Raw genomic sequence first — 23,645 nt, 5'->3', positions numbered from 1 at the left:
CGTTAAGAGCTTTTGGTTTTTTGCCAGGGGCGGGGAGGTCAAGAAAAAAATTTAATGAAATAAACAACAGAAGCATGTTTTGCTAAAACCAAACCATTCCTTGCAACCTGTGCATGGCACCAGCTGCTGTGACGGCAGCCCTGGATGCACACAGGGGTGCTTAGCTCTCGCAGCGGTACTCATTATAAAGTGGTTACCCACAAATTCCCAAGTAGATTTATATTAGATTATTGAGAATTATCATTCAAATGACAATATATCAGTATTTTAGAATGAAAATTTTATGAACTCCCAAGAAAATATATGCAGACACTGCCCCCTGTTTAGAAACATGCTGTAGTGCATCCTTGCTAAGTTCACCACAGGTGTTGGTGACTTTCCCTTTACACCTGCTGTCCTGATATATGAAGTGACTCCATATGAGTTTGCCAGTTTTTAAGTCAAAAAGAGTCAAATGTCATCATTTTTTACATGTCATCCTAATAATCATGAACAATGCCCTCTTTCACTGTCATGGGGCCCGGTCATGTGATGAATGGAATGGCCTCTCAACAGTAGTGAAGATTGACTGTCCAAGGCAGCTTCCCCCTGTCCTGGTAACAGCGGTCCACTGTGTGAATTGTTGTCATCACACTGACCATGTCTGTCCACCTTTTTGTGAGACGGAGTCTTGCTCTGTCACCCAGGCTGGAGTGCAGTGGCGCAATCTCGGCTCACTGCAACCTCCACCTCCCAGGTTAAAGCGATTCTCCTGCCTCAGCCTCCCAAGTAGCTGGGATTGCAGGCGCCCACCACCACACCCAGCTAATTTTTGTATTTTCAGTAGAGACGGGGTTTCACCATGTTGGTCAGGCTGGTCTCGAACTCCTGACCTCAGGTGATTCACCCGCCTCGGCCTCCCAAAGTACTGGGATTACAGGTGTGAGCCACCATGCCTGGCCTGTCCAGCTTCTTAAAGCTCCTCTCCTTACAGGGTGTAAAGCGAGACCTGCTCCTTACCCCAAAGTGCTTGTACTTAATCGGACGAGAAAAAGTCAAACAGGGCCCAGACAAGGGCCTGGTGAAAGAAGTCCTGAAGCGGAAAATCGAGATAGAACGGATCTTGTCTGTGTCCCTCAGGTGAGTAGTGGAGGCGCAGAGGCAGGACTGCCCCTTCTCGCCTCAGCATCACGGTCCGCTGTTCCAAACAGCCAGGAGGAAGGCCGGGCTGGGCTTCCCAGCTGTCAAAATCATGATCAAGAGAATGGAATTTCCCTTCGTCCCAAAGGGAAGACTCCCTAGTCTCAGCAAGTCTTGATATGTCAGGAAGAAGGTACCAAGAAAAGGTTGCCTCCGGACAGCTCCTCTAATCAAGGGGGACCCAGATCTATGGTAACCGAAACATGTTAGAAATGAACCCGGTATATGGAACACCTCAGAGAATAATTTCTCTTGTTGCAGTAGAGCCAAGGATTCAGAGCCCTGTCCCCCAGTCCACCTCACCCAGGTTGGAGGCCTCACCCATTTCCCTGAGCAGAGGGTCCTGAAAGGGAAGTTTCTTTGGGACTTCCTTAGGGAGTGCAAGTTGGTCTCCATTCTCTGTAGCCCTGGAGTCATCGTGAGATGCTCTCTTCGCTCCAGTTCTCAGGCAGTGGGGAGTGGTGTTTGCTTCCACAAGGCCTCAGGAAGGGCCCTTGCTCTTCCCGGCAGCACCTTGGCTTCCTCTCGGCAGAAGGGCTCCTCTGCTGGCCGTCAGCATCCCCTCCGTCAGTGGACCTAGGCTAGGGGTTCTTAGCATAGGAGATCTTCCCGTGCCAAGAACTCCCAGACTAGGAGTCCTCCCATGCTCAGTCCTCCCGAAGTCCTCCCATGGTAAGAACCCCTAGACTAGGTTCCGCTGACACAGGAAATCCTCGCAATCCATGAAGACTAAGAATGGAAGAAAGGCCTCCTTGAGCCCCATAGCTTCCTCCGAGAATCGTGTCCCTGGGCCTCTGAGGCTAACACTACTTTAATCAGGAAAAGCTTTGGGCCTTTGCGTTAAAGATGTTCTGCTCTCACGTGAACATGGAATAGGGACGCCTGTCAAACTCTTACTCCACACAGAAGGCAAAACTGGTGCGCTCAGGAAAAAGCAGGGGTTTCATGTGCTCAGGCGTCTGATGTACCGAGCTGGAAATCCGAGTTCCAGTCTGATAATCCAAAACAGATTTCTAGTTGCATCCATTCTTGCCTGTGTCTCTGTGGTTTCTGATTCTATCTGTTCCTAATTTCCCTGGATAAAGGGCCAGGCAGTGCAGTGCAGTTAAGTATTTAAAACGTGCCAACTCAGGATGTGGTAAAGTTGCTAAGCAGATGAGTCCACAGTGTCCATTTTGCAGCCCCACCTCAGGTAGGTTTCAAGGCTATTGGTTTTTTTTTGTTGTGTTTTTTTTTAAAAGCTCTAGGCGCTGACTGATTTTCTGAAGGCCTTCCTGAACATTCAGCTCACTGGCTGGGTCCCAACCTGAGCGGGGCAGTGCCTGCTGGCCACACTCTTCCTGGCTAGCTGGGCCCTGAGGCTGCCGTGGAAACCCAACAGGAAGCTCCTGCTTTGTTTGTCATTGCATGGGGACCTGCCATGCCTGGACTAAGCCAGGTTGGCCACAACATGCTTGGCAGGCACGGCAGGTGAAAGTCAGGGAACCACAGCTCTAAGGTGTGTGTAGTCGCTGTGCCAAGAGTGACTTGTTCTTTCTGTTATTGCCCAGGTCTGTCTTCAGTCCCTCAGACCCCTGGTGGAGTGCTCATGACTGGGACCATAAATTATCCTAATTGAGCTACATTTCTGTGGTTATTTTGTTTTGTTTTGTTTTGTTTTAGACAGAGTCTCGCTCTGTCACCCAGGCTGGAGTGCAGTGGCGTGATCTCAGCTCACTGCAACTTCTGCCTCCCTGGTCCAAGTGATTCTCCTGCCTCAGGCTCCCGAGTAGCTGGGATTACAGGCCTGAGCCACCACCCCTGGCTAATGTTTGTATTTTTAGTGAGAGACAAGGTTTCACCACGTTGGCCAGGCTCGTCTTGAACTCCCAACTTCAAGTGATCCACTCATCTCAGCCTCCCAAAGTGCTGGGATTAGAGGCGTGAGCCACCGTGCCTGGCCTTGAGCTACACTTGTATCAAGCACTTTGAAACTTACTATCTTATTGATAAGTCCTTGAGGGGGTTGTCAAGCAGGGACTGTAGGGACTGTTCACTCAAATTTCTTCCTTTTATTGTTTTTTGTTTGTTTATTGTCTTCTCTTACAGCCTCTGGGGATATAATCTGTCATGGGAGCACCAGCTTCTTTTTCTTCTTCCTGTTCAGTATTCATTATCTGGAAGGTTCCTTTCCTGTGGTCTTTCCTTTTTAAAGGCTGTAGTAAAATGAGGTACTTAGCCTAAAAGTTTTTCTGACTCTAAGGAAAAAAAAAGAAAGTGTGAGTCATTTGAACTTGTGATGTCTGTGTATTGCAGTCACTGAACCTCACACTTGCCAAGATGAATAATAGTGTCCCCTCATTTCTTTATACTTGAGTTAGGCCAGTAATCAGAACCAAGTTAGGAAAGCAACCAGAGGGTGATGTGTGTGCAGAATCGAACCCAGAGTGGAAATTAATTCTGGTACCAGACCACTGAACATGCATGTGTGTTCTCAAAATACTTCAGTACTGGCATAGAGAAAGATTTTAACAGTTGGCTTGTACTTCAGGAAAAAAGCTGCAACATCTGTATGTGTTTTTAAGAATTTCTGAGATTGACCAGTTGACTATTGGCTGGAATGATATCAACATATGGCCTCCTAGTTACGATTTATCAAAGTATCCCATAAGCTTGATCTTAGCCCATCTCTAGCTCTTACAATTAATGTCAGTGCACAGTGGGCCTACAGCTTCCTATTCAAACCAACCAACCATTCAGTAACAGTTACGAGACAACATGTGAGCATGACTAAATATTTGGTATGAAGAATTTATTGTTTATTTCTGTAGGTATGATAATGTTTTGTGGTTAATTTTAATATAAAGAGACTTTATCTTTTAATGATATATACTGAAACATTTGAGCATAAAATAAAGGCCCACGCCTGTAATCCCAGCACTTAGGGAGACCAAGGCAGGAGGCTCACTTGACCCCAGGAGGTTTGGGACCCACCTGGGCAACATAGTAAGAACCCATCTCTACAAAAAATGTGAAAATTAGCCAGGAGTGGTGGTACGTGCCCGTGGTCCCAGCTACTCAGGAAGCTGAGGTGGGAGGATTGCTTGAGCCCAACAGGTCAAGGCTGCAATGAGTCATGATCATACCACTGCACTCCAGCCTGGGCAGCAGAGTGAGACCCTATCTCAAATAAAAATAATATCATAGTTTTTACTTTGGTTTAAAATAACCTGGAAGTTATTTTAAAGTGGAAGCAGGGAGAGTGAGGTTGTAGATAATTGTGATTATCCGTGAATTGGTGCTTGAAATCTGACATGTGGTGGTTCATTCTATACTACTTTTTATTTTTTTGAGACGGGGTCTCACTTTGCCACCCAGGCTGGAGTGCAGTGGCGCAATCTCGGCTCACTGTAGCCTCGACCTCCAGGTTCAAGCAATCCTCCCACCTCAGCCCCCTAAGTATCTGAGACTACAGGCATGCACCCCCACTTCTGGCTAATTTTTGTATTTTTTGTAGAGACACGGTTTCCCCATGTTACCCAGGCTGGTCTCCAACTCCTGGGCTCATGGGATCTACCCACCTCGCCTCCCAAAGTGCTAAGATTACAGGCATGAGCCACTGCACCTGGCCCTACTATCCTACTTGTTTACAATTTAGAATTTTCCGTAATAAAATGTTTTTCTAATCCTCCAGTAGATGTTAAATTTTTAGAAGTCTTTATCTTTTCTAAACATACAGATACATGTCTAGTTGAGTTACGGTTAAAAATTTTTTTGAAGTTTTCATTTACAAGAAAAAATAGGATCCCAACAGGTAGAAATAGGGCCAATAGCTCAGAGAGATATTAAGACAATATTTTGTCAAAGGGACTCCAGGATAATTTGATCAGGAAAAATCCTTATTTAAATAAAAATTAGGCTGGGTGTGGTGGCTCACACCTGTAATCCCAGCACTTTGGGAGGCCGAGGCGAGCCGATTGCTTGAGGTCAGGCATTCAAGACCAGCCTGGCCAACATGACGAAAGCCCCTCTCTACTAAAAGTACAAAAAAATTAGTTGGGCATGGTGGTGTGTGCCTGTAATCCCAGCTACTTAGGAGGCTGCGGCAGGAGAATCGCTTGAGCCCAGGAGGCGGAGGGTGCAGTGAGCCAAGATCACACCACTGCACTCCAGCCTGGGCAACAGAGTGAGACTCCGTCTCAAAAATAAATAAATAAATAAAAATTAAAATGAAACACTGACGCTTGCATTTCTGGCTTCACTGGAGACTTGGGAAGAATGTCAGGAGGTGACCAATACAGAGTTGAGACACGGGATTTCTGAGCGTATGGTGGCTGCTGGCAGAAGGCCATGCCTGGGTTTTTGAAGGATCCTCCCAGAGTTGCTTCTTGTTCAAGTACTGGCCTGGCCCCACTCTTATTTGAAAAACTCAGTTGCAGGAAGGGTGACCACAGGTGTAGTGACCCATGTTCTTGGCTTTGCTATTGTAGGTGTTGAGTTCGGTGCCATGGAAGCTCTTATTTGGGGCTCTCTGATGAGGCTTCTCATTTTTCTTCTCATTCTGGTGGCTGATCACCAGAAGGATGAGACCAAAAGTTGTGCGTCTGTCTGGGTTAATAGATTTTCCAGTACTTATCTCCAACTGGAAAAACAACCCGTAAGACGGTGCTTTTAGACAGAGGCTCCAGCTCCCTGGTCACAACATTCTTGCCCAGAATGTTTCCTTGCCTGAATCCCCTAAACTTTCTGGCAATAAAAACAGCCCACTTCACTGCCTGTCCTGCTGACCTGAAGCATGACTGGCATCTTGACTTGCTATGGCCTGTAAGCATTGGGAACCTGGAAGTTGTCAACATCATGGGATTGAGCACCTACCTGGTGCTGAGCCCTGGTATTCGAAGGTGGATGAGGCACAGTCACTGCCTCAGGAAGCTCCTCTCATTCTGGAAGGGGGAACAGACAGCTGAGTAAACATGTGCCTTACTATAAGTGTTCCCAGCGTGACTTAAAGGATACTCCTGGGACACAAAAGAGGAGAGTGGGTCTTTGCACCTGTGGGTCATGTGAAGCTTCTTTGAGCCGGACACGTCACTGCTGAGGCCTGCATCTGCGTCCGGGCTTTCTCAGAGAAGTTAAGAAGGTTCTGAAACTGGTGCCACTGGTTTCTCTGAGTGGTAGAATTCTGGGCAAGGTTTATTTTCTTCTTGATTCGCCTCCGTATCTTCCAGTTTCCTAAAAGCAGCATATATTTCATAATCAGGAAAGACTTTTATAAAAGCTTAAATAAAGGCAGGGCTATCCTTGGAAATTGCCTTTTCAGCTTAAAAAAAAAAAAAAAACTCCTTCAGGACTTTCCTTGGTGTTTTGTAACTAACATTTCTGTGAAAAGATATATTGGTGAAGAGAGTAAAACAGATTTTCTAGTGTTGTCAGCAATACAACAGTAAGCCGCAAAGACGGAGGAATAAAAAAACAAGGGCAGATCCAAACCAGAGACTAGGAAGAGGTCTTTCAACACAGCTTATAGCGTCAAACATCTGTAAGGAATTGCAGCATAGGAATAAGTCAGGGGTGAAGTCCAAAGATAAGTCTGACTTTTTAGAATAAATAAACACGAAAGCTTTGTTTTCAGGTCCAGGAGCTTGGGCTAAGGAGAGCAGAATGAGCTGAGACCCTGGCCTGGGTGAAGGTGGTCTGCCTAGCTCCAATGCCTGGATCACTGAAGGGAGGGGATTTTGGAGTTGATGGTTAAAGTCAAAGTGTCCCAACACATCTCTTCTCATTTCTAGATTCATGCTGATAATTGACCTTGAAGTTTTGGCCCGCTTGCTTTTTTCGTTATAATAGTAATGAAACTCCTAATAAATCTAAGCACATTAAACCACTCAAGGTGACTTGTGTTGGGCTCATTTAGCCCTGTTGAATAATCACCATCCTGCCACGGTTCAGCCAGGCCACCAGGCATGACCAGACATGCCAAAGAAAGCTTTGAGCAAACAACCAAAACAGGAAGGCGTTTCATTCCTCACCCCAAAGGCCAAAAAGTGGAGCTTCTTGTTTTACTCTGGTCTGTTGCATGCACTCTACCTAATGCAGCCGGGTTCTTACACCTGGGCTAGGGTGCCAGGAGGCTTAGACTTTATTAATTCAAAATGACTTGGAAGAGCTCTTTTGAGCAGCTTTTCATAAGTGCTTTTTGGGGTTTTAGATTGCTGGCTGTACCTTTAAAGGGAAGTAGGAGGTGTTTGTTCCCAGGCACTATGGAACTGGCACGTTGGCCCTGAATTGCCTTTGCATGAGCTGTTGAGTGACGGAGATGAAAACCGTCTATTGTTTAAACCACTGCTTGTCAGGGTTTATCCTTGATCCCAACTATCACAGGAGTGGGCAAGAAGCATGGCTATGATGTGTGGATGTCTGAAAACAAACATCTGAGGTAATGATAATGACCAAGTGTTCCACCCACATGGCTATTATTTGTCCAAAAAACACTGTAAAGGGTTCTGACTTTACGTCCAAGGGAAACTCTTTGGCTGCTCTTCAGTAAGCTGGCCATGAAAGGACCAAGCTCCTTTCCCCTGACACTGGCCTCTTGCTTCCAGTGAACTCCATTTACCGCCCCGCCCCACCCCCATGGTTTGCGCGTGCTGCCATTCTACGCCTTCCTATCCAATTGTGCTGTGGTTCCTTCGACCTCTTTTTCTCCTGTGGATTACCAAGCCCCTTTCCTGTAGGAGGACTGAAAGTGGGTAATATGTAAACAGTAAGAATTTAATTTTTACAGTTCTAGAGACCGGGAAGTCCAAGGTCAAGGTGCAGGCAGATGTGGTGTCTGGAGAAGGCCCAGTCTCTTCTTTATAGATGGCGCCTCTTGTTGTGTCCTCACATGGGAGAATGACAGAAAGGGCAAACCACTCTGTCATACCTCTTCTGTAAGGTCACTAATCCAATTCATGAGGACCTCTTCCTTGTAACTTAATCACCTCCTTAAGGCCACACTTCTTAATACTAGCACATTGGTGAATGAGTTTCAACATCAGACCAAGGTAGAGGCTGTGGCTACAGCTACTGGCTCCATCAGCTCTGGGTCACTAGCTCCCTGTCTCAGTCGGGAGAGAAGGTTCCTGACAAGCCTGAGATAGTCCGCCAAGATTCTCTGCCCAAGGGAGCCCTGTCATTCCAAGAAGGGCCCAACCCCTACCTTGACCTGTGAATGGGGCTGAACAGGGATACCACAGGAGTTTCCTTCTAAATGGGTCAGATTTTACATGGAAGAAGGATCCAGGGTCTCAAAGATTCTCCACAGCTCAGTCCTCTTGTGATCCCCTTGCCTCATCATCTGGCTTTGTCACAGCCACAGTAATCCCACTGGTGCAGTGACACCAGGTGCTCCGAGAGCAGAGCAGAGCTCCTGAGTGACGCTGCAGGGCTCTGGATATACAAGGAACCGTGTCTGTGGCACTTGGAGAGAATAAAATGTTACCATGGTCAATTCACTGAAGCAGGTTTGCCTAATTTGTTTCTAATGCCTGGGAAAATGCTTACAATCCCTAACGAAATCTCATTCTTCAAAGGGTTGTCTTCGGTATTTGGCAGTGGTACTTGGAGATACTCGTAAACTTATATATTATAGTCTTTGGGGTGGTGGCCCCATTCACCTGAGTGATAAATCTAACAGGGAATGCAAATTCTCAATTACATACATGTTGTCGCTTTCTACCAAGCCTAGCCAGGCCTGAAGATGGAACTTTGTCTCATCAACCTCCCCTGACCACCAAGCGTTTCCTCGGAGCTGGGTCTGCCTCAGCGTCTCTCTGCCATCACCCTATAGCTTGTAACACCTGCTCCCCTCCAGGCATAAATTTCTCCACAATCCCACCCTGTCCAAACATGCAGTTCCCGCAAAGGTGTGTTCTTTCCTTGTCTGACAAAATTCATTAGCTTGAAGGTGATGATTTTTGCTTGTTTGCTGTTTGTCCATTCTGGCCTTTGCATCTCTGAACTTGGACGTGTCTGTACGTTCTAGTAGCTCCTGGCCTACAGTGTCCACAGAGCACTGTTTGCCAGAAGGTTCTTAATAAGTACCTTGAAGTCCAGGATATTGGCTTCCCTCTTGAGAACCGAGCTTATGATTCTTCAAGTTCAAATTTACTACAATAGCTACAACCATATCATAAATTATACTAACTTGGAACTTAAATGTAGAGTCATCCCTTTTCAACTGCATTCTATTCATAACTTTCTGGATTTTTATGATCTTAAAAACACAAGTTGGACTTGAAAATGGATTTTTTTTTAATATGGGCTAAATTGTCCTTAAGTTCCTGATTGTAAAAATCATGTGGAAAAAGTACTTTGATCATGCTTTTGTTGGACTATAAACCTTCTTTGAAAGCAGATTTCAGCAATCTCATTATGTAATTCATTGTTGTTGGTTTTGTTTGAAAGATTATTACTTATAGAAAGAAAGACTGTAAAATCTTAGCACTATCTTGCAGGATTTTTAAAATGGAAGAAAAAAAAAAAACAATAGAGTAAACAGAAGCACAGCTTTCACCAAGTGTGTTTGTCCAATCTCTCTACAGTACTATGCAGGATGACATTTTTATTCTCCATGAGCAAGAGTATGACAGTTTGCTTGAATCTGTCTTCAAAACTGAATTCCTAAGCCTCTTAGCAAAGCGTTACGAGGAGAAGACCCAGAAGCAACTACCTCTGAAATTCAGCAATACGTAAGTTCGGATCTGGGACCCAGACTTCTGCGTGTAGCTAAAAAGGGGTCTTGATCGCACCCCTGCGATTCAGGATGGGGCTGGAGGAGGCCTGCGAGGAGAAGAGTGGGGGGGGTCTGGCTGGCCCCAGTGGAACCTTAGAGCCTGCAGAAGACAGTCTGGATAGTAGTCACAGACTTTGAAAAGGTTACTTTTGCATTTCTGTGAAATAATGACTTCATAGACTAGTGTATTTTATCATTTAGACAAAAATCACCTAAATGAGGCAGACAAAGGCAGATTTTTATGTATCACCCAAAAAAGGGTTCTTTTAATTTAGGAGAGCAGACAGGAGTAGAATCACACTGGAAGCAGATAAAAGTGACAGAGGTGGGGGTTTAAATTCCCCAAACCAATGCATAATAAAACCTGTTTATTGGTAGGGCCTCCGGGGGCTTGAGGACTGTAGGTGGCCAACGTATTGTGTAGGTGGTTCACCTTTCTTTCTTTCTTTTTTTTTCTTTTCTTTTTTTTTTTTTTTGAGATGGCATCTTGTTCTGTTGCCCAGGCTGGCGTACAGTGGTGCGACCTTGGCTCACTGCAACCTCTGCCTCCCAGGTTCAAGCAATTCTCCTGCCTCAGCCTCCTGAGTAGCTAGGATTACAAGTGCTCACCACCACACCCAGCTAATGTTTTCTTATTTTTAGTAGATACGGGGTTTCACCATGTTGGCCAGGCTGGTCTTGAACTCCTAACCTGAAGTGATCCACCCGCCTCGGCGTCCCAAAGTGCTGGGATCACAGGCTTGAGCCACCATGCCCAGCCTCACCTTCATTTCTTTTGGCAACATGATCTAATGGACCAGGTACTGGCTGGCATACTGTTGACCCTCTAATCTCATATTTGCTGAGTAAGAGTTATTTAGCTAGTCTGGGCAATATAGTAAGACCACATCTCTACAAAAAGTAAAAAATAAAAAAAAATTAGCTGAGTATGGTGGTGCATGCCTGTAGTCCCAGCTACTCGGGAGGCTGAGGTGGGAGGATACCTGAGCCCAGGAGGCAGAGGTTGCAGTGAGCTGAGACCGCACCACTGCACGCCAGCCTGGGCAGCAGAGCAAGACCCTGTCTAAAACACAGAAAGAAAGTTATTTAACTTTTCTTTTTAAATTTCCCCATCTATAAAATGGGAATATCCTCCATCTTTTCCTAGCTACAAAAATAAGGCCAAGACAAAGCCTTTATATCATGATGAGGGAAACTTATAATAGGCAGCTACTTAAAATTATGATTTTTCCTTCTTATGATATGAGAAAATATAACTTAAAAACAGAATAAGGATTGCATAATACAGGCATATATGCAATATAGAAGCATTAAAACTGGATGGGGAGTTTGGGAATTGCAGGTAAATCCTGCCTTCTATTTGGATTTTGGTTGCTAGTGTGTGTCTTTTTCCATCCCTGGGTGGGCTATGATGGTGCAAGAATAGTACAGGACTAAACAAAGCCAGGTTCTATGCTAGAGTCTTCAAGCTGGCCTGTGTCTGGCATCTCTCAGTCCTCCACAAGCACAGAATCAGGGACAACAGCTGGAAGCACAATGACAGCACAGCGGTATGACCTGGAAATTGTCTCTTTCCTCTGTCCCCTCAGCAGGTGCCTCTGAGACCACCTGACAGAGTGGCACTGGCACATTAGCGAGGTGTACCTCCCTCACCACCTGGTGTCTGACGGTACCGGGCCCCAGATGCTCCTTTTTCTGGCTCATTGTCATGCAGCGACAGTGCCACCCCATGGATGCGGTGCGCATCCTCAGGGCCCTGCTCCTGGTGTAGATTGTCCGTTCTCGCCTCATGTTTATGCTTTTCCAGCAGCAGAACTCCGTGGCGGGATCTCTGAGCACCGTTTTCTCACTGCATCCTTCGACCTGTTAACCCCAGTGTGCTTTTTGCAGGCTTGAACTGAAGTTGAAAAAGGAAAACTGGGGCCCCTGGAGTGCGGGGGGCTCCCGGCAAGTGCAGTTCCACCAAGGGTTTGGGGACCTGGCTGTCCTCAAGCCCAGTAACAAAGTGCTGCAGGTCAGCATCGGACCTGGACTGCCCAAGAACTCCCGTAAGTGCTCCATGGGCCCTGCAGGCAGAACTGCCGCCGCTCCCCCGAGTCTCCCGAGCAAATGCTGCAAACATGTGCACAGATGTGGGGGCTGAGAATCAGTACACCTTCTGCTTGCTGGGGCTCAGGCTTTCTTCAGAATGGAACATTTCAAACTAAAGCAACAGCAAGGAAAATGAGCAGGTTAAAAGTTTCTGAGGGACTTAGTACTTATGTATCAGTACACCTGGCATTACAATATTGTGGTTAAAACAAATCAAAGTTTGTTAGCTTCAAATTTCCCCTCCCTTTCCAGTCAGATCTTGTCCACAATACCAACATCATCCTCTATGCCACCTTTAAAGAAATTGACTGGGCCCGGCGTGGTGGCTCACACCTATAATCCCAGGACCTTGGGAGGCCAAGGCCGGACGATCGCTTGAACCCAAGAGTTCCAGACCAGCCTGAGTAACATGGCAAAACCCTGTCTCCACACACAAAAATAAAAATATAAAAATTAGCCAGGCATGGTGGTGCATGCCTGTAGTCCCAGCCACTCCGGAGGCTGAGGTGGGAGGATGGCTTGAGCCTGGGAGGTCAAGGCTGCAGTAAATCATGATCTTTACTGGGGTGCCACTGCACCCCAGCCTAGGTGACAGAGCAAGACCCTGCCTCATTAAAAAAAAGAAGATGAAAAAGAAATAAAACACCATACACACACACACACACACACACACGCACGCACTACCTCAAACCCCAGTCTAACTCCTTCCCTGGCCTTTATTTTTGTATTTATAATTGATATTTATAAACTTATATCTATCGTACACAGCATAGAATAATCATACATGCTATGTATGCATATATTGTGATATTGTTCTAAGATTTAGCCTGTGTGTGATCACACACATGAAGATGCCATATATAAAATAACTGTTTCTAGGCCAGGCACGGTGGCTCATGCCTATAATCCCTGCACTTTGGGAGGCCGAGGCAGGTGGACTACCTGAGGTCAGGAGTTTGAGACCAGCCTGACCAACACCCAGTCTCTACTAAATACAAAAAACTAGCCAGGTGTTGTGGCGTATGCCTGTAGTCCCAGCTACTTGCGAGGCTGAGGCAGGAGAATTGCTTGAACCCAGGAGGTGGAGGTTGCAGTGAGCTGAGATCGCGCCATTGCACTCCAGCCTGGGCAACAAGAGCGAAACTCCATCTCAAAAATTAATTAATTAATTAATTAGCCGTTTCTCAAATCTGTCTGCAAAGGTACACCTTAACATGTTCTCTAACATATTAATACCAGCAAATGCCATCATATCTTTATATATGTAGAGCCACTCAGAAAATGTTGATGTATGTCTGTGTATCCGTTAGTACTTGCAGAAAACAGACAACAACTTTTGGAGGGATTTCTGAAGAGATTTTTCAGTGAAAAGATGTGGACAGGGTTTAGGGAACAAAGTAGGGACCCAGGGAAAGGGAGTGGCAGGAAATCATTATTATCCGCAAACCTGAAGCAGCAGAGGGAGGAACCTGTAGCCTGAAGGCTACAGGCAGGAAGGAGGCACATGAAGTCCCCCACCTCCCTCCTGACACTCCAGTCTCCTTCCAGTGCCTCCTGTTGGCCTGGCCTATAGGCCTCACCCCACTGGAAGGCAGAGGCCTGGCTGTCCACAGGACTCAGACCCCAGGGCACAGAGCCGGGCAAAGAAAGGCTGCAAATAACCAGCAGGCTATGTTTATGCAGCAGGCCCCAGAGTGGAAATTGCCCAATAGGTGTTGGATTCTATCTTATTTGGGGTGGCGAGAGTGGCCTAGGTACTGGGAGGGAAGCGTCCAGCAGGCCACACTGGGTTTGCCCCGATCCCACGTGGTCGGTTCTCCCAGGCCCTAGAGCTGCAGCTCCTTTGCTGTGTTTGCACTGTGCACCTTGTCACCTCCTATCCTTCTCTATTCTTCAGCTCTTCTCTTTATAAGAAATTCCCTCTGCACCCCTCTTCCAGCTGGTTTAATCCTACCTTCCTTCCTGTTCCATTCGAGACCCTATTGTTTTTCTTCCCCACATAGATGTCTCTGCAGAGATCTCCTCTGGCTCCTCTGGCCCTGCTGTCCAGCCCTGACTGTGACCCACAGTGTGTTCCTTTGGCCCCAGCTTGTTCCTAATTCCTTCATGTCTGTGTCAAGGGTACAAGTCTGCTTCTCCTCCTTGTGGTCTGTGTTTAGTTCAAGGACCGTAGAACACACACTCTTGCGTGCAAGGTGCTTGACGTAGGCAGGCGTGCAGTCAGTGCCGGAACGGGCTTCATGCCAACCCCGTTGATCCGCAGCATTAGTGAACCTGCTCAGCCACTTAGTGTTTAGAACATGAATGCAAATGTTAAAATGTTCCATCTGTCTCTTTTAAAAGTCTGTAAAAATAGAAACACCTTTGTAAGATGACCAATCCTTCTTTAAAAACCACCGTCTCTAACATTTCAAAACTGTACCTCTATAAACCTATCCTCCAGCCCCTCCCACCCAATAGCTACCATTACATACTTCCCTCAACGGCTCCTTCTCCACTGCAACTGTTCTCCTGCAGATCCACCTGAGAGCTGGAATCCAAGCTTCTCAAAAATTTTCCATATGCAGAGAACCATGAGGATCCATAAAACCAACCAGTAGCACTGATTTTAACTTTGTCTTGTTTATTTCAGGTCCTACCAGAAGGAACACTACCCAAAATACAGGTTATTCCAGTGGGACTCAAAATGCCAACTACCCAGTGAGAGCTGCCCCTCCTCCCCCAGGTAAGCCAGCTACGTACCGTAGTCTGGGACCACTAAATCTGGACCCATAACTTATAAAATATGTTTGGGAAGAAACCCATTAGCAAATCAATGCACACATATTAACCAGGCATGAACCGTTTCAGTGCCACATGTACAACACAGCAGCCCTACTTGAGACCTCAAAATTCAGAAAAATAGGAGTCAGTGAGACTGAACTGCAGCTGAGTTCGCAATCTGGATTTCATTACCTCGAAATATTACTCCCTTAGGAAAGGCTTCTGACAGAGAGAAAGGAGTTCCTTGTCCGTAACAACCAGACTGTTGTCAGCTTTTAAGACACAGGATGCTGCTTTATGGAAATAGGAGTTTACAGGTCTAACCCCACCACCACTACCCAGCTCCGGCCAAATACCACTACAGCAGCTCCCCCTTATCCTCGGGGGATGCATTCCAAGACCCCCAGTGGGGGCTTGAAAATGCAGATATTACCAAAACCTATCTATACTTTTCCAGTTTGAGTTTTCCACAAAACCAGGAGAAATTTTTTTCTGTCTTCACAATGTTACAGATAGAAGATTCATTGTTACTGAATTTACTTAAAGGAAGCACTTTCACTTAAAGGAAGCGCTTAATGGCTTCTCTTTGGCATACCCAAATTGCCAGCTTCCTGGGGCCATTATGAATAACAAGACGGCTGCTTAGTGACTGATGATGGGGTAGCGCACACAGCATGGATAGGCTGGGCAAAGGGACGATTCGTGTCCTGGCGGGACAGGGTGAGATGGTACACAACCTAAGCCTTAGGAATTGTTCATTTCTGGAACTTTCATTTAATATTTCCAGGCCACAGTTGACCATGGGTAACTGAGACAGTGGAAAGCAAAATCATGGATAAGGAGGGGAGGGGGCTGCTATTTTGTAAGTTATAGCAGCTTAATGACTGAATAGAAGAAATCTGTTTTCTATTTATTTTCTGAGATTAGGATTCAGGAGGCCTGTTCAAAAAAATAAAGTAATATCTGAGAGTATTATAAAATTGTTATAAAATTTATGCTTATATTTCATATTTATCTCTTCTTTTTTTGGGATGGGGTCTCAGTTGCCCAACTGGAGTGCAGTGGCGCCATCATAGCTCACTGCAGCCTCAGCCTCCCTGGATCAAGTGATCCTCCCACCTCAGCCCCTTGAGTAGCTGGGACTACAGGCACGCACCACCACACCTGGCTCATTTTTTTTTTCACTCTTGGTAGACACGGAGTCTCACTGTGTTGCCCAGGCTGGTCTTGAACTCCTAGGTTCAAGCAGTCATCCCACCTTGGCCTCCCAAAGTGTTGGGATTAAAAGTGTGAGCCACTGCACCTGGCCTCTCATTTTCAATAGTAAAAATATAACTGACATATCCAGACACTCTAAACCTGAATCTAAGATTTTCTGTCTCTAAAAATCTGTGTAGTGTTTGCAGAATGCTTGCAAAAATACATAAAACCTTTTAATGTTTTTCCATCACTCACAAAATTCAGTTCATAAAAAATTACTCCCAGAGTGTTTGGTATTAAGCAGTTTAGAATTCTAAGTCTGATAGGGTCATTTTGAGACTGTATTTGATTCCAGTCTTCCCAGCCAAGAGAATTCTATTTGTACCAATGTCCAAGATAAGGAGTAAAAAGCATTTCTTGAGGCTGGTCATGGTGGCTTACGCCTGTAATCCCAACACTTTGGGAGACCAAGGCAGGAGACTTGCTTGAGACCAGAAGTTAGAGCCCGCCTGGGCAACACAGCAAAACCCCATCTCTACAAAAATGTTCTTAAAAATTAGCTGCAGCCAGGTGCAGTGGCTCATGCCTATAATCCCAGCACTTTGGGAGACCAAGACGAGCAGATCACTTGAGGCCAGGAGTTTGAGACCAGCCTAGCCAACATGACAAAACCCTGTCTCTACTAAAAATACAAAAATTAGCCAGGCATGGTGGTGCACACCTGTAATCCCAGCTACTGGGGAGGATGAGGCACGAGAATTGCTTGAACCCGGGAGGTGGAGATTGCAGTGAGCTGAGATCACACCACTGCACTCTAGCCTGGGTGACAGAGCAACACTCTGGGTCAAAAATAAATAAATAATAAAATAAATTAAAAAATAAAAATTAGCTGGACATGGTGGCACATGCCTGGAATCCCAGCTACTCAGGAGGCTGAAGTGGGAGGCTTAGGTGGCTATGATCATGCCACTGCACTCCAGCCTGAGTAACAGAGTGAGACCCTGTCTCAAGATTAGCTGGGCGTGGTGGCATGCACCAGTGATTCCAGCTACTCACAAGGCTGAGACATGAAGATTATTTGAGGTGGGGAGGCAGAGGTTGCTGTGATCTGAGATCGCACTACTGTACTCCAGCCTGGGTAACTGAGTGAGAGTCTGTCTCCCCTCCTCATCCACCCCCCCCCCCCCCCCCCGGAAAAGGGCATTTCTTTAGTCTCTGGAATCTCACCATTGCATGCTAAAGTATGGACACTGGGGCCCAGCAGTGAGAAACTAATTCTCATCTCTTTTGGAGTCCCCATCCTGCCTTGACCCGGCTCTGTCTCCTCCTTTCTTCTTTGAAGAAAATCCAAGCACAAAGGAACTTAAGAGAAGCACTGTAGTATCATATTACTGCGTGTGCGCTAGTTCCAGTGGAGAATTCTGGCCAAGTCCACCTGGAAAGCTCACTGGCCTCAGCTAGGTTGGCCAAAGTAGCCTCAGATCAAATCAGGCCACAGAGTTTCCGACCTTGAGCAGGGCTCCCCAACTCTCTAAATGACAGTTCCTTTATCAAAAAAATGAGACAATGGGACCAGACCCATTTGACCAGCACTTCTCAAACTGTCTGTGGTGAAAGACCAGGGGTTTTCAGGGGGTTTAAAAAAATTTCCAGTCCGTCACAAACCATATATTTGTATGATACAATAAAAATGAATTAGTAGAAGAATGGAATTTTCAAAACATATAAAATATAAGCCAAAATTTCTTATTATAAGATGCAACAGGCATGAAATAGATCTGTCAAACTGCCATGAAGGTTTCTAAATGCTTACTCTTCATTTCTGACCTTATCGTGGACAAGGGGATCTCGAGCAGCATGTGGGGCAGCCCCTGTGGGGACCCCACTTTTATCACTGGCCATGTGACATCCCGAGGGCATGTCACACTCTTAAGATGCCCCTCTCCTTTTGTTGGGACCCTAGGCAGCAAGCGGGGTCCTTCTACCCTCCCCAACCCCAGACCCTGTGGGAGCCCATTCAGCTCTCACTCACTGAGGGAATGAGGTAAGATGAAGAGCAGCTGTTGGCCCCAAATGTCTAGTTCTGATCTGGTCTGACGGCCTATGGGAGGAAATTGCTAGAGACATGGCTGGATGAGGAGCCACCCTCTTGAAAGCTCCACCCTGAGAAAACCGTGGTTCAAAGTAAGAATTCCACCTATTATTACTGGGCATGAAATATTTCTGCAATAATAAGGATATAGAGAAAATGCTTGTCGGAGCTGGAAGCCACCAAGTAGATTCTGGACCTATCTCGTGGTTCTTTCATGAAGAACTGAGACTATGAAAGATCAGCTCTCTTGCTCATGATCAGTATAGCTCTCAGAGGCAGAGCCAGAACTGAACCCCTAATCCTTTTCTAAGGGTCATCCCACTGGTACCAAAGAGTTCTCTTAATTTGGTTGGAAGAGGTCTTTAGGTGGGGTTCACCAAAGTGGGCCTTGAAGAGTCTTGTTCTCTTTCTCCACTCAGCCCAGATCTGTCAGTGGGAGAATGAATAAGGGCCTCTTCATACGTAGCGTGGAATGCTAATGCCCGAGTCTGCCAAGACGCATGGTTTGGAGCCTGCCACTGTAACCCATTACTTATTGGCTAATGCGATTTTAACTAGACATCGCTGTTTGGCTGAGAGAGCTTGCTCCATCCGGACTGATCCAACTGGGTGGCCACTTTTCCCTTGCCTGTGTAGAGCACCCCCTCTGCCTCACACAGCAGGCTCCTGCCGTGGATGCCCAAGATTGACCCCTCGAAAATGGATGTCCAGCTGTTTAAGCAGCTGCCTGTCAGCCCTCTTGAGTCATAATCTCATAATTTTTCTTAGGCCCAAGAAGGTGTCTCCCAGCCGGCTGCAAGCTTACCTTACTGTGGGCTTTGAACCCCAGGAAATCTGGGGATTCTATTGCTACCAAGCATGTGCTGAGTGTCCGCTGTGTTCCGGGCACATCCCGGGAAGTTGACCATGCATTGTTGTACATGTTAAATACATACAATTTTATTTGTCAGTTATACCTCAGTAAAGCCCGGTGATGGGGAAAACAGGGAATCAGCTCTAATTCTCACAATGTGTTAGCAGTGATGCCTTCCATTTTTTTCAAATGCGGAAATTGAGACTCAGAAGTTAAGTAAGCTGCCCTTGTAGTACATGGAAGAAATGTGGAGAGACTTTTGGCAAAGGATCCAAAAATGTGAGCCTTATTTCCTTCTCTCTTCCTCTCTCTAGGATACCATCAGAACGGAGTCATCAGAAACCAGTATGTGCCACATCCCCATGCTCCTGGAAGCCAGAGGTCCAATCAGAAAAGCCTGTACACCTCCATGGCCCGCCCGCCCTTGCCTCGGCAGCAGTCTGCCGGTTCAGACCGAGTGTCACAGACGCCAGAGAGCCTGGATTTCCTCAAGGTCCCGGACCAGGGAGCTGCAGGGTAAGATTCTCACATCCTGTGGATGAAGGCGGCAAGCTCCATCTCCATCATTCAAAACAAGGGTTCAGAGATTCCTGTGGGCTGTCAATACACAGGATTCTAAGGTTTAGTTTTCCACCTCAGTGCTATATGCCAGGACCCAAGGCTGTGGGGCTGTGGCTGGTTATTTGTAAAGGTACAGCCACATTAATAGCACACAATTCATTTCATTCTCCAGAGAGGGCTTATCTTGGAAACATCAGAAGACGGGTTCCCTTTGGCCCCAGATATGGTTACTCTGTGACCTCTTTGTGCTTTCTTGCATGGTTGAGGAATAATGGATCTTTTGATTTGTGTCTGTGCCTGCAGTTGCATAAATACAACAGCTTTAAGAGTCTTCAGCAACATTAAGCATAACATCCCAGCATTCTATATGATATTTGTTGAAGAATATGGGTCTTTGTGGCTTTACAGTGAGAGCCTCTCTGCCTTTCTAGAATATAAATAAAGAGTGATGAAGAGAACCCAGCCTTTTTAGCCGGAGGAAGTGAAGATTCCTGAAACTCTGTGTAGGTATTAAAAGACCTATCAGTTTTAAAAGGGGGTTAAGACATGTCCTGTGGAGTCATAGGGATGGAACTAGCGCCAACTGAAAGCCAGTTGGTGAACTCTGCCAGGAGGTAGATTTTGGCTCCAGTAAAAGGAAGAACGTAGCAACCCAAATATGAGTTGCCCTCATATGTAAACAGCATTTTGTTCCTGGGAGCATCCAGGCACCAGGTGGATGGGGATCACCAGGCAGGAGTGTTCAGAGTAGTGTTGTCAAATGGTAGATAAGGGGAAAGAGAGGCCTCTCTAACACTGGACCTGCTGTTTGCCCTCTCTGAGCTTCAGTTTCCTTGTCTAAGCACTAATGTAATGCCATCAAACTTGCAGCAAACTTGTTGGGAGGACTAGAAATTATATACATAAAATCTCTAGCATGGTACTTGGCATGCAGGCGTCTGCTCACTTAACTCTAGCTTGAGGGTGGTAATGACGGTGACAGGGTGATGATCATAAGGACCCCCGTCAGTTCATGGAGGTTGAACTAGAGACTTGTAAGGAATCTTCCAGCTCTGCACGACTCTCCATGGTGGAGTGGCTCTGTCTGCTAAAGCTAGTAATGGCCTGCTCCCACCCACTCCCTCTTCTCTTCCCCTCTCTCAAGCCCACTTCCATTTTCCACTGTCTCCTGTCTCCAGCACCATGGAGAAGTTTCAAATGAGGATCAGGAGGTATGAATGCAAAATAGACCTGTGCAGGAAGAGAAACAACAGCTCCTTCCTCTGAGGGGGCAGCCATCCATCTACCTTTTTGTTTGTTGGTTGGTTGCTTTGTTTTTTGAGACAGGGTCTCGCTCTGTTGCCCAGGCTGCAATGCAGTGGTGCAGTCTCGGCTCACTGCAGCCTCCTCCCAGGTTCAAGTGATTCTCCTGCCTCAGCCTCCTGAGTAGCTGGGATTACAGGCACGCACCACCACACCCAGCTAATTTTTTTTTTTTTTTAGACGGAGTCTCACTCGGTTGCCAGGCTGGAGTGCAGTGCCACAATCTCGGCTCACTGCAATCTCCGCCTCCCGGGTTCAAGCGATTCCCCTGCCTCAGCCTCCCGAGTAGCCAAGACTACAGGTGCCCGCCACCACGCCCGGCTAATTTGTGTGTGTGTGTGTGTGTGTGTGTGTGTATTTTTGTAGAGACAGAGTTTCACTGTGTTGGCCAGGATGGTCTTGATCTCCTGACCTCGTGATCCACCCGCCTTGGCCTCCCAAAGTGCTGGGATTACAGGCGTGAGCCACTGTGCCTGGCCCCATTCATCTTTATGCCCTATTATTTGCCCTATTATTTGATGTTTTTCCTGCCTTGGCAGCTTCCTTCTAAAGACCACAGAGCTCTTAAGAACTTTACCACGTTCTCTCCTAGCAGCATTCCTTTTGCCCTGGCAAGTCTTATCTCACTTCATTTGGGCTACAAATATGAAAGCACCTTAGTTGGTTTTTTTGGGGGGTTTTTTTTGTTTGTTTGAGATGGAGTCTTGTTCTGTTGCCAGGCTGGAGTGCAGTGGTGCAATCTCAGCTCACTGCAACCTCCATGTCCTGGGTTCAAGTGACTGTCCTGCCTCAACCTCCTGAGTAGCTGGGACTACAGGTGCGTGCCACCACACCCAGCTAATTTTTTTGGTTTTTTTTTTGTAGAGATGGGGTTTCACCATGTTGGCCAGGATGGTCTCGATTTCTTGACCTCGTCATCTGCCTGCCTTGTCCTCCCAAAATAGCTGGGATTACAGGCGTGAGCCACCGCGCCCAGCTGAAAGCACCTTAGTTTTATCACACAGACAGCCATCAGTAGAGTGGATGCCGCCCTTATGTAGACCTCTCTCTATGCGTGCGCATGCGCGTGTGTGTGTGTTGTGTGTGTGTGTGTGTCTCCCTCTCCTCTTCCCTTCCACTACCCCCCAGTCTTGGGTAAGTAGCTATATCCCACCAGTTCTCATGACCGTGGTTCACATGATTGGCTTGGTCTAAACCAGTAGTTCTCAAACTCTAGTGTGCAGTAGAATCCCCTGGAAAGCTTGCTGGCCCACTTTCCGCGTTTCTGATTCTGTAGGTCTGGGGTAGGGCCTAAGAATTTGCATTTGTACCATGTTCCCAGGTGATGCTCTGATCCAGGGACCACATTTTGAAAACCACTGGTCTGAAGGCACCTGTAGTCTGATTGATAAAGCCAGGGAAGCCTCCATGTGAAGGTGAATTGCAAGGGTGCTGTTAGGTTTATGGGATTTTTGCTCTCTAACCCAGACCTACACCTTTCAGGTGGGTGAGCATCACTAAGTCACAATCCCACCTAGGCCCAGTTTGATGCCTCAAAGTAGGCAGGGTATTAAAAGCAGTCAACAGAATGCACCAAATCTCTTAGCTCTGTGTGCTAGCTGCCTACTTACTTTGGTTTTGGCAAGCAAAACCATCTTTCCAGCCTACTTTGCAAGTTGCAAACTTGCACATCAGCCAGCTGGGAGCATCTGTCAGCCAAAAGTAGGCAATTTAGGAACACTGTGTCTTAACCAAGGCTGCTCCCTTCCAGCCCTCTGCCATGTGGTTCCCTATTTAAGTCTTATGGCACCCTTTGCCACCCTCCAGCCTAAAGACTGGGTACACGTGGTGCTGTCTTGGAGGCAGGCCATGAGGCCGGAAGGAGAGGACACCTTCACACCTGTCTGCTAGGCAGTAAGATTTCCTTGTATGTAAAACACAATTAGTAGGCACACTGTGTCTTAGCCAGCCTCCTCTTTGTAACCTTAAATCTGCTGTGCAAACATTCCTTACAAAATAGTACCTTGGGCAAAAGGCTCAGCCTTTTCTTAGTATTTATTTTCTAAAACATGTAAAGGTGAAAATTAAAAGTATCTAATGTGGCCAGAGACTTTGGATGTGGCATTTTATGGATCCCCATGGTTACCTAAATTTAACAGCTTCTCCTATTTGCCAAGAAAACATGAATTGCATTTATTCCACAGGAGGCTGTTGAAGCATGCAGGGAATTTTAGGATCCCAAGTTTGTACTTTTTCCATAAACATGAAAATTCCTATACATCAAAGTTCTAAACAGTCACCTTGACTTTATCAATCTATAAAAGTAGGATTACTATGGTCTTTCTTTCCTGGCTTTCACATTCTGGGTTTATCTTTCCTTCCTCTCTCTCATCCCTCAGTGCACTTCTTCTGTAATTTATTTTGGATCATGTAATATGGATAAAATCAAATGATGTAATTAGCACCTCAAGTTAATTCAGGCAAGTCTTTATCAGTTTATTTTAGGTTCAATCAGTTGTTCTGAAGAGAGCATGAAGATTTCACTAAATTAATTACCATCCCAACTGCATTCTTTACCCTTTCATTGCAGTATTGGTGCAGATGGTAGCTATCATTATCATTCTCCAGGAAACACTGAGAGATCTGCGTGGGAATCAGGATCTTGCCATCGATTAGCATAGCTTTTGAGAAGTCTTAATTCAGGTCAAAGATCTTTCCTGTTTCTCAAGGAAAGAGAAGAGGTTAGGCAAGAATCCTACTAACAGTTCATCCAGGCCGGGCGCGGTGGCTCACACCTGTAATCCCAGCACTTTGGGAGGCCGAGGTGGGTGGATCACGAGGTCAGGAGATCAAGACCATCCTGATTAACA

At 46.3% G+C, this 23,645-nt stretch overlaps 1 protein-coding gene across 2 annotated transcripts in view; it reads left to right on the top strand.

The window, feature by feature from the left end:
• MYO1E (myosin IE) overlaps positions 1-23,645 on the top strand; it is a 237,249-nt gene that overhangs the window by 200,753 nt on the left and 12,851 nt on the right. Inside the window, exons 22-27 of one of the 2 annotated variants that reach the window (XR_010109926.1) lie at positions 974-1,119; positions 9,744-9,890; positions 11,825-11,982; positions 14,658-14,750; positions 19,248-19,449; positions 19,926-19,997. Coding sequence is in view for 1 of the 2 variants with exons in the window: in XM_003827902.7 (XP_003827950.1) it covers positions 974-1,119; positions 9,744-9,890; positions 11,825-11,982; positions 14,658-14,750; positions 19,248-19,449 (746 nt within the window). In the remaining variant the exon portion in view is untranslated. The remainder of the gene's footprint in view (positions 1-973; positions 1,120-9,743; positions 9,891-11,824; positions 11,983-14,657; positions 14,751-19,247; positions 19,450-19,925; positions 19,998-23,645) is intronic. The other variant, XM_003827902.7, reaches the window with a different exon arrangement.

This window comes from Pan paniscus, chromosome 16, assembly GCF_029289425.2.
Source record: "Pan paniscus chromosome 16, NHGRI_mPanPan1-v2.0_pri, whole genome shotgun sequence".
NCBI classification, from domain to species: domain Eukaryota; kingdom Metazoa; phylum Chordata; class Mammalia; order Primates; family Hominidae; genus Pan; species Pan paniscus.
Note: the sequence above shows the minus strand (reverse complement) of the source record. Positions and strands in the feature narration are given on the sequence as shown.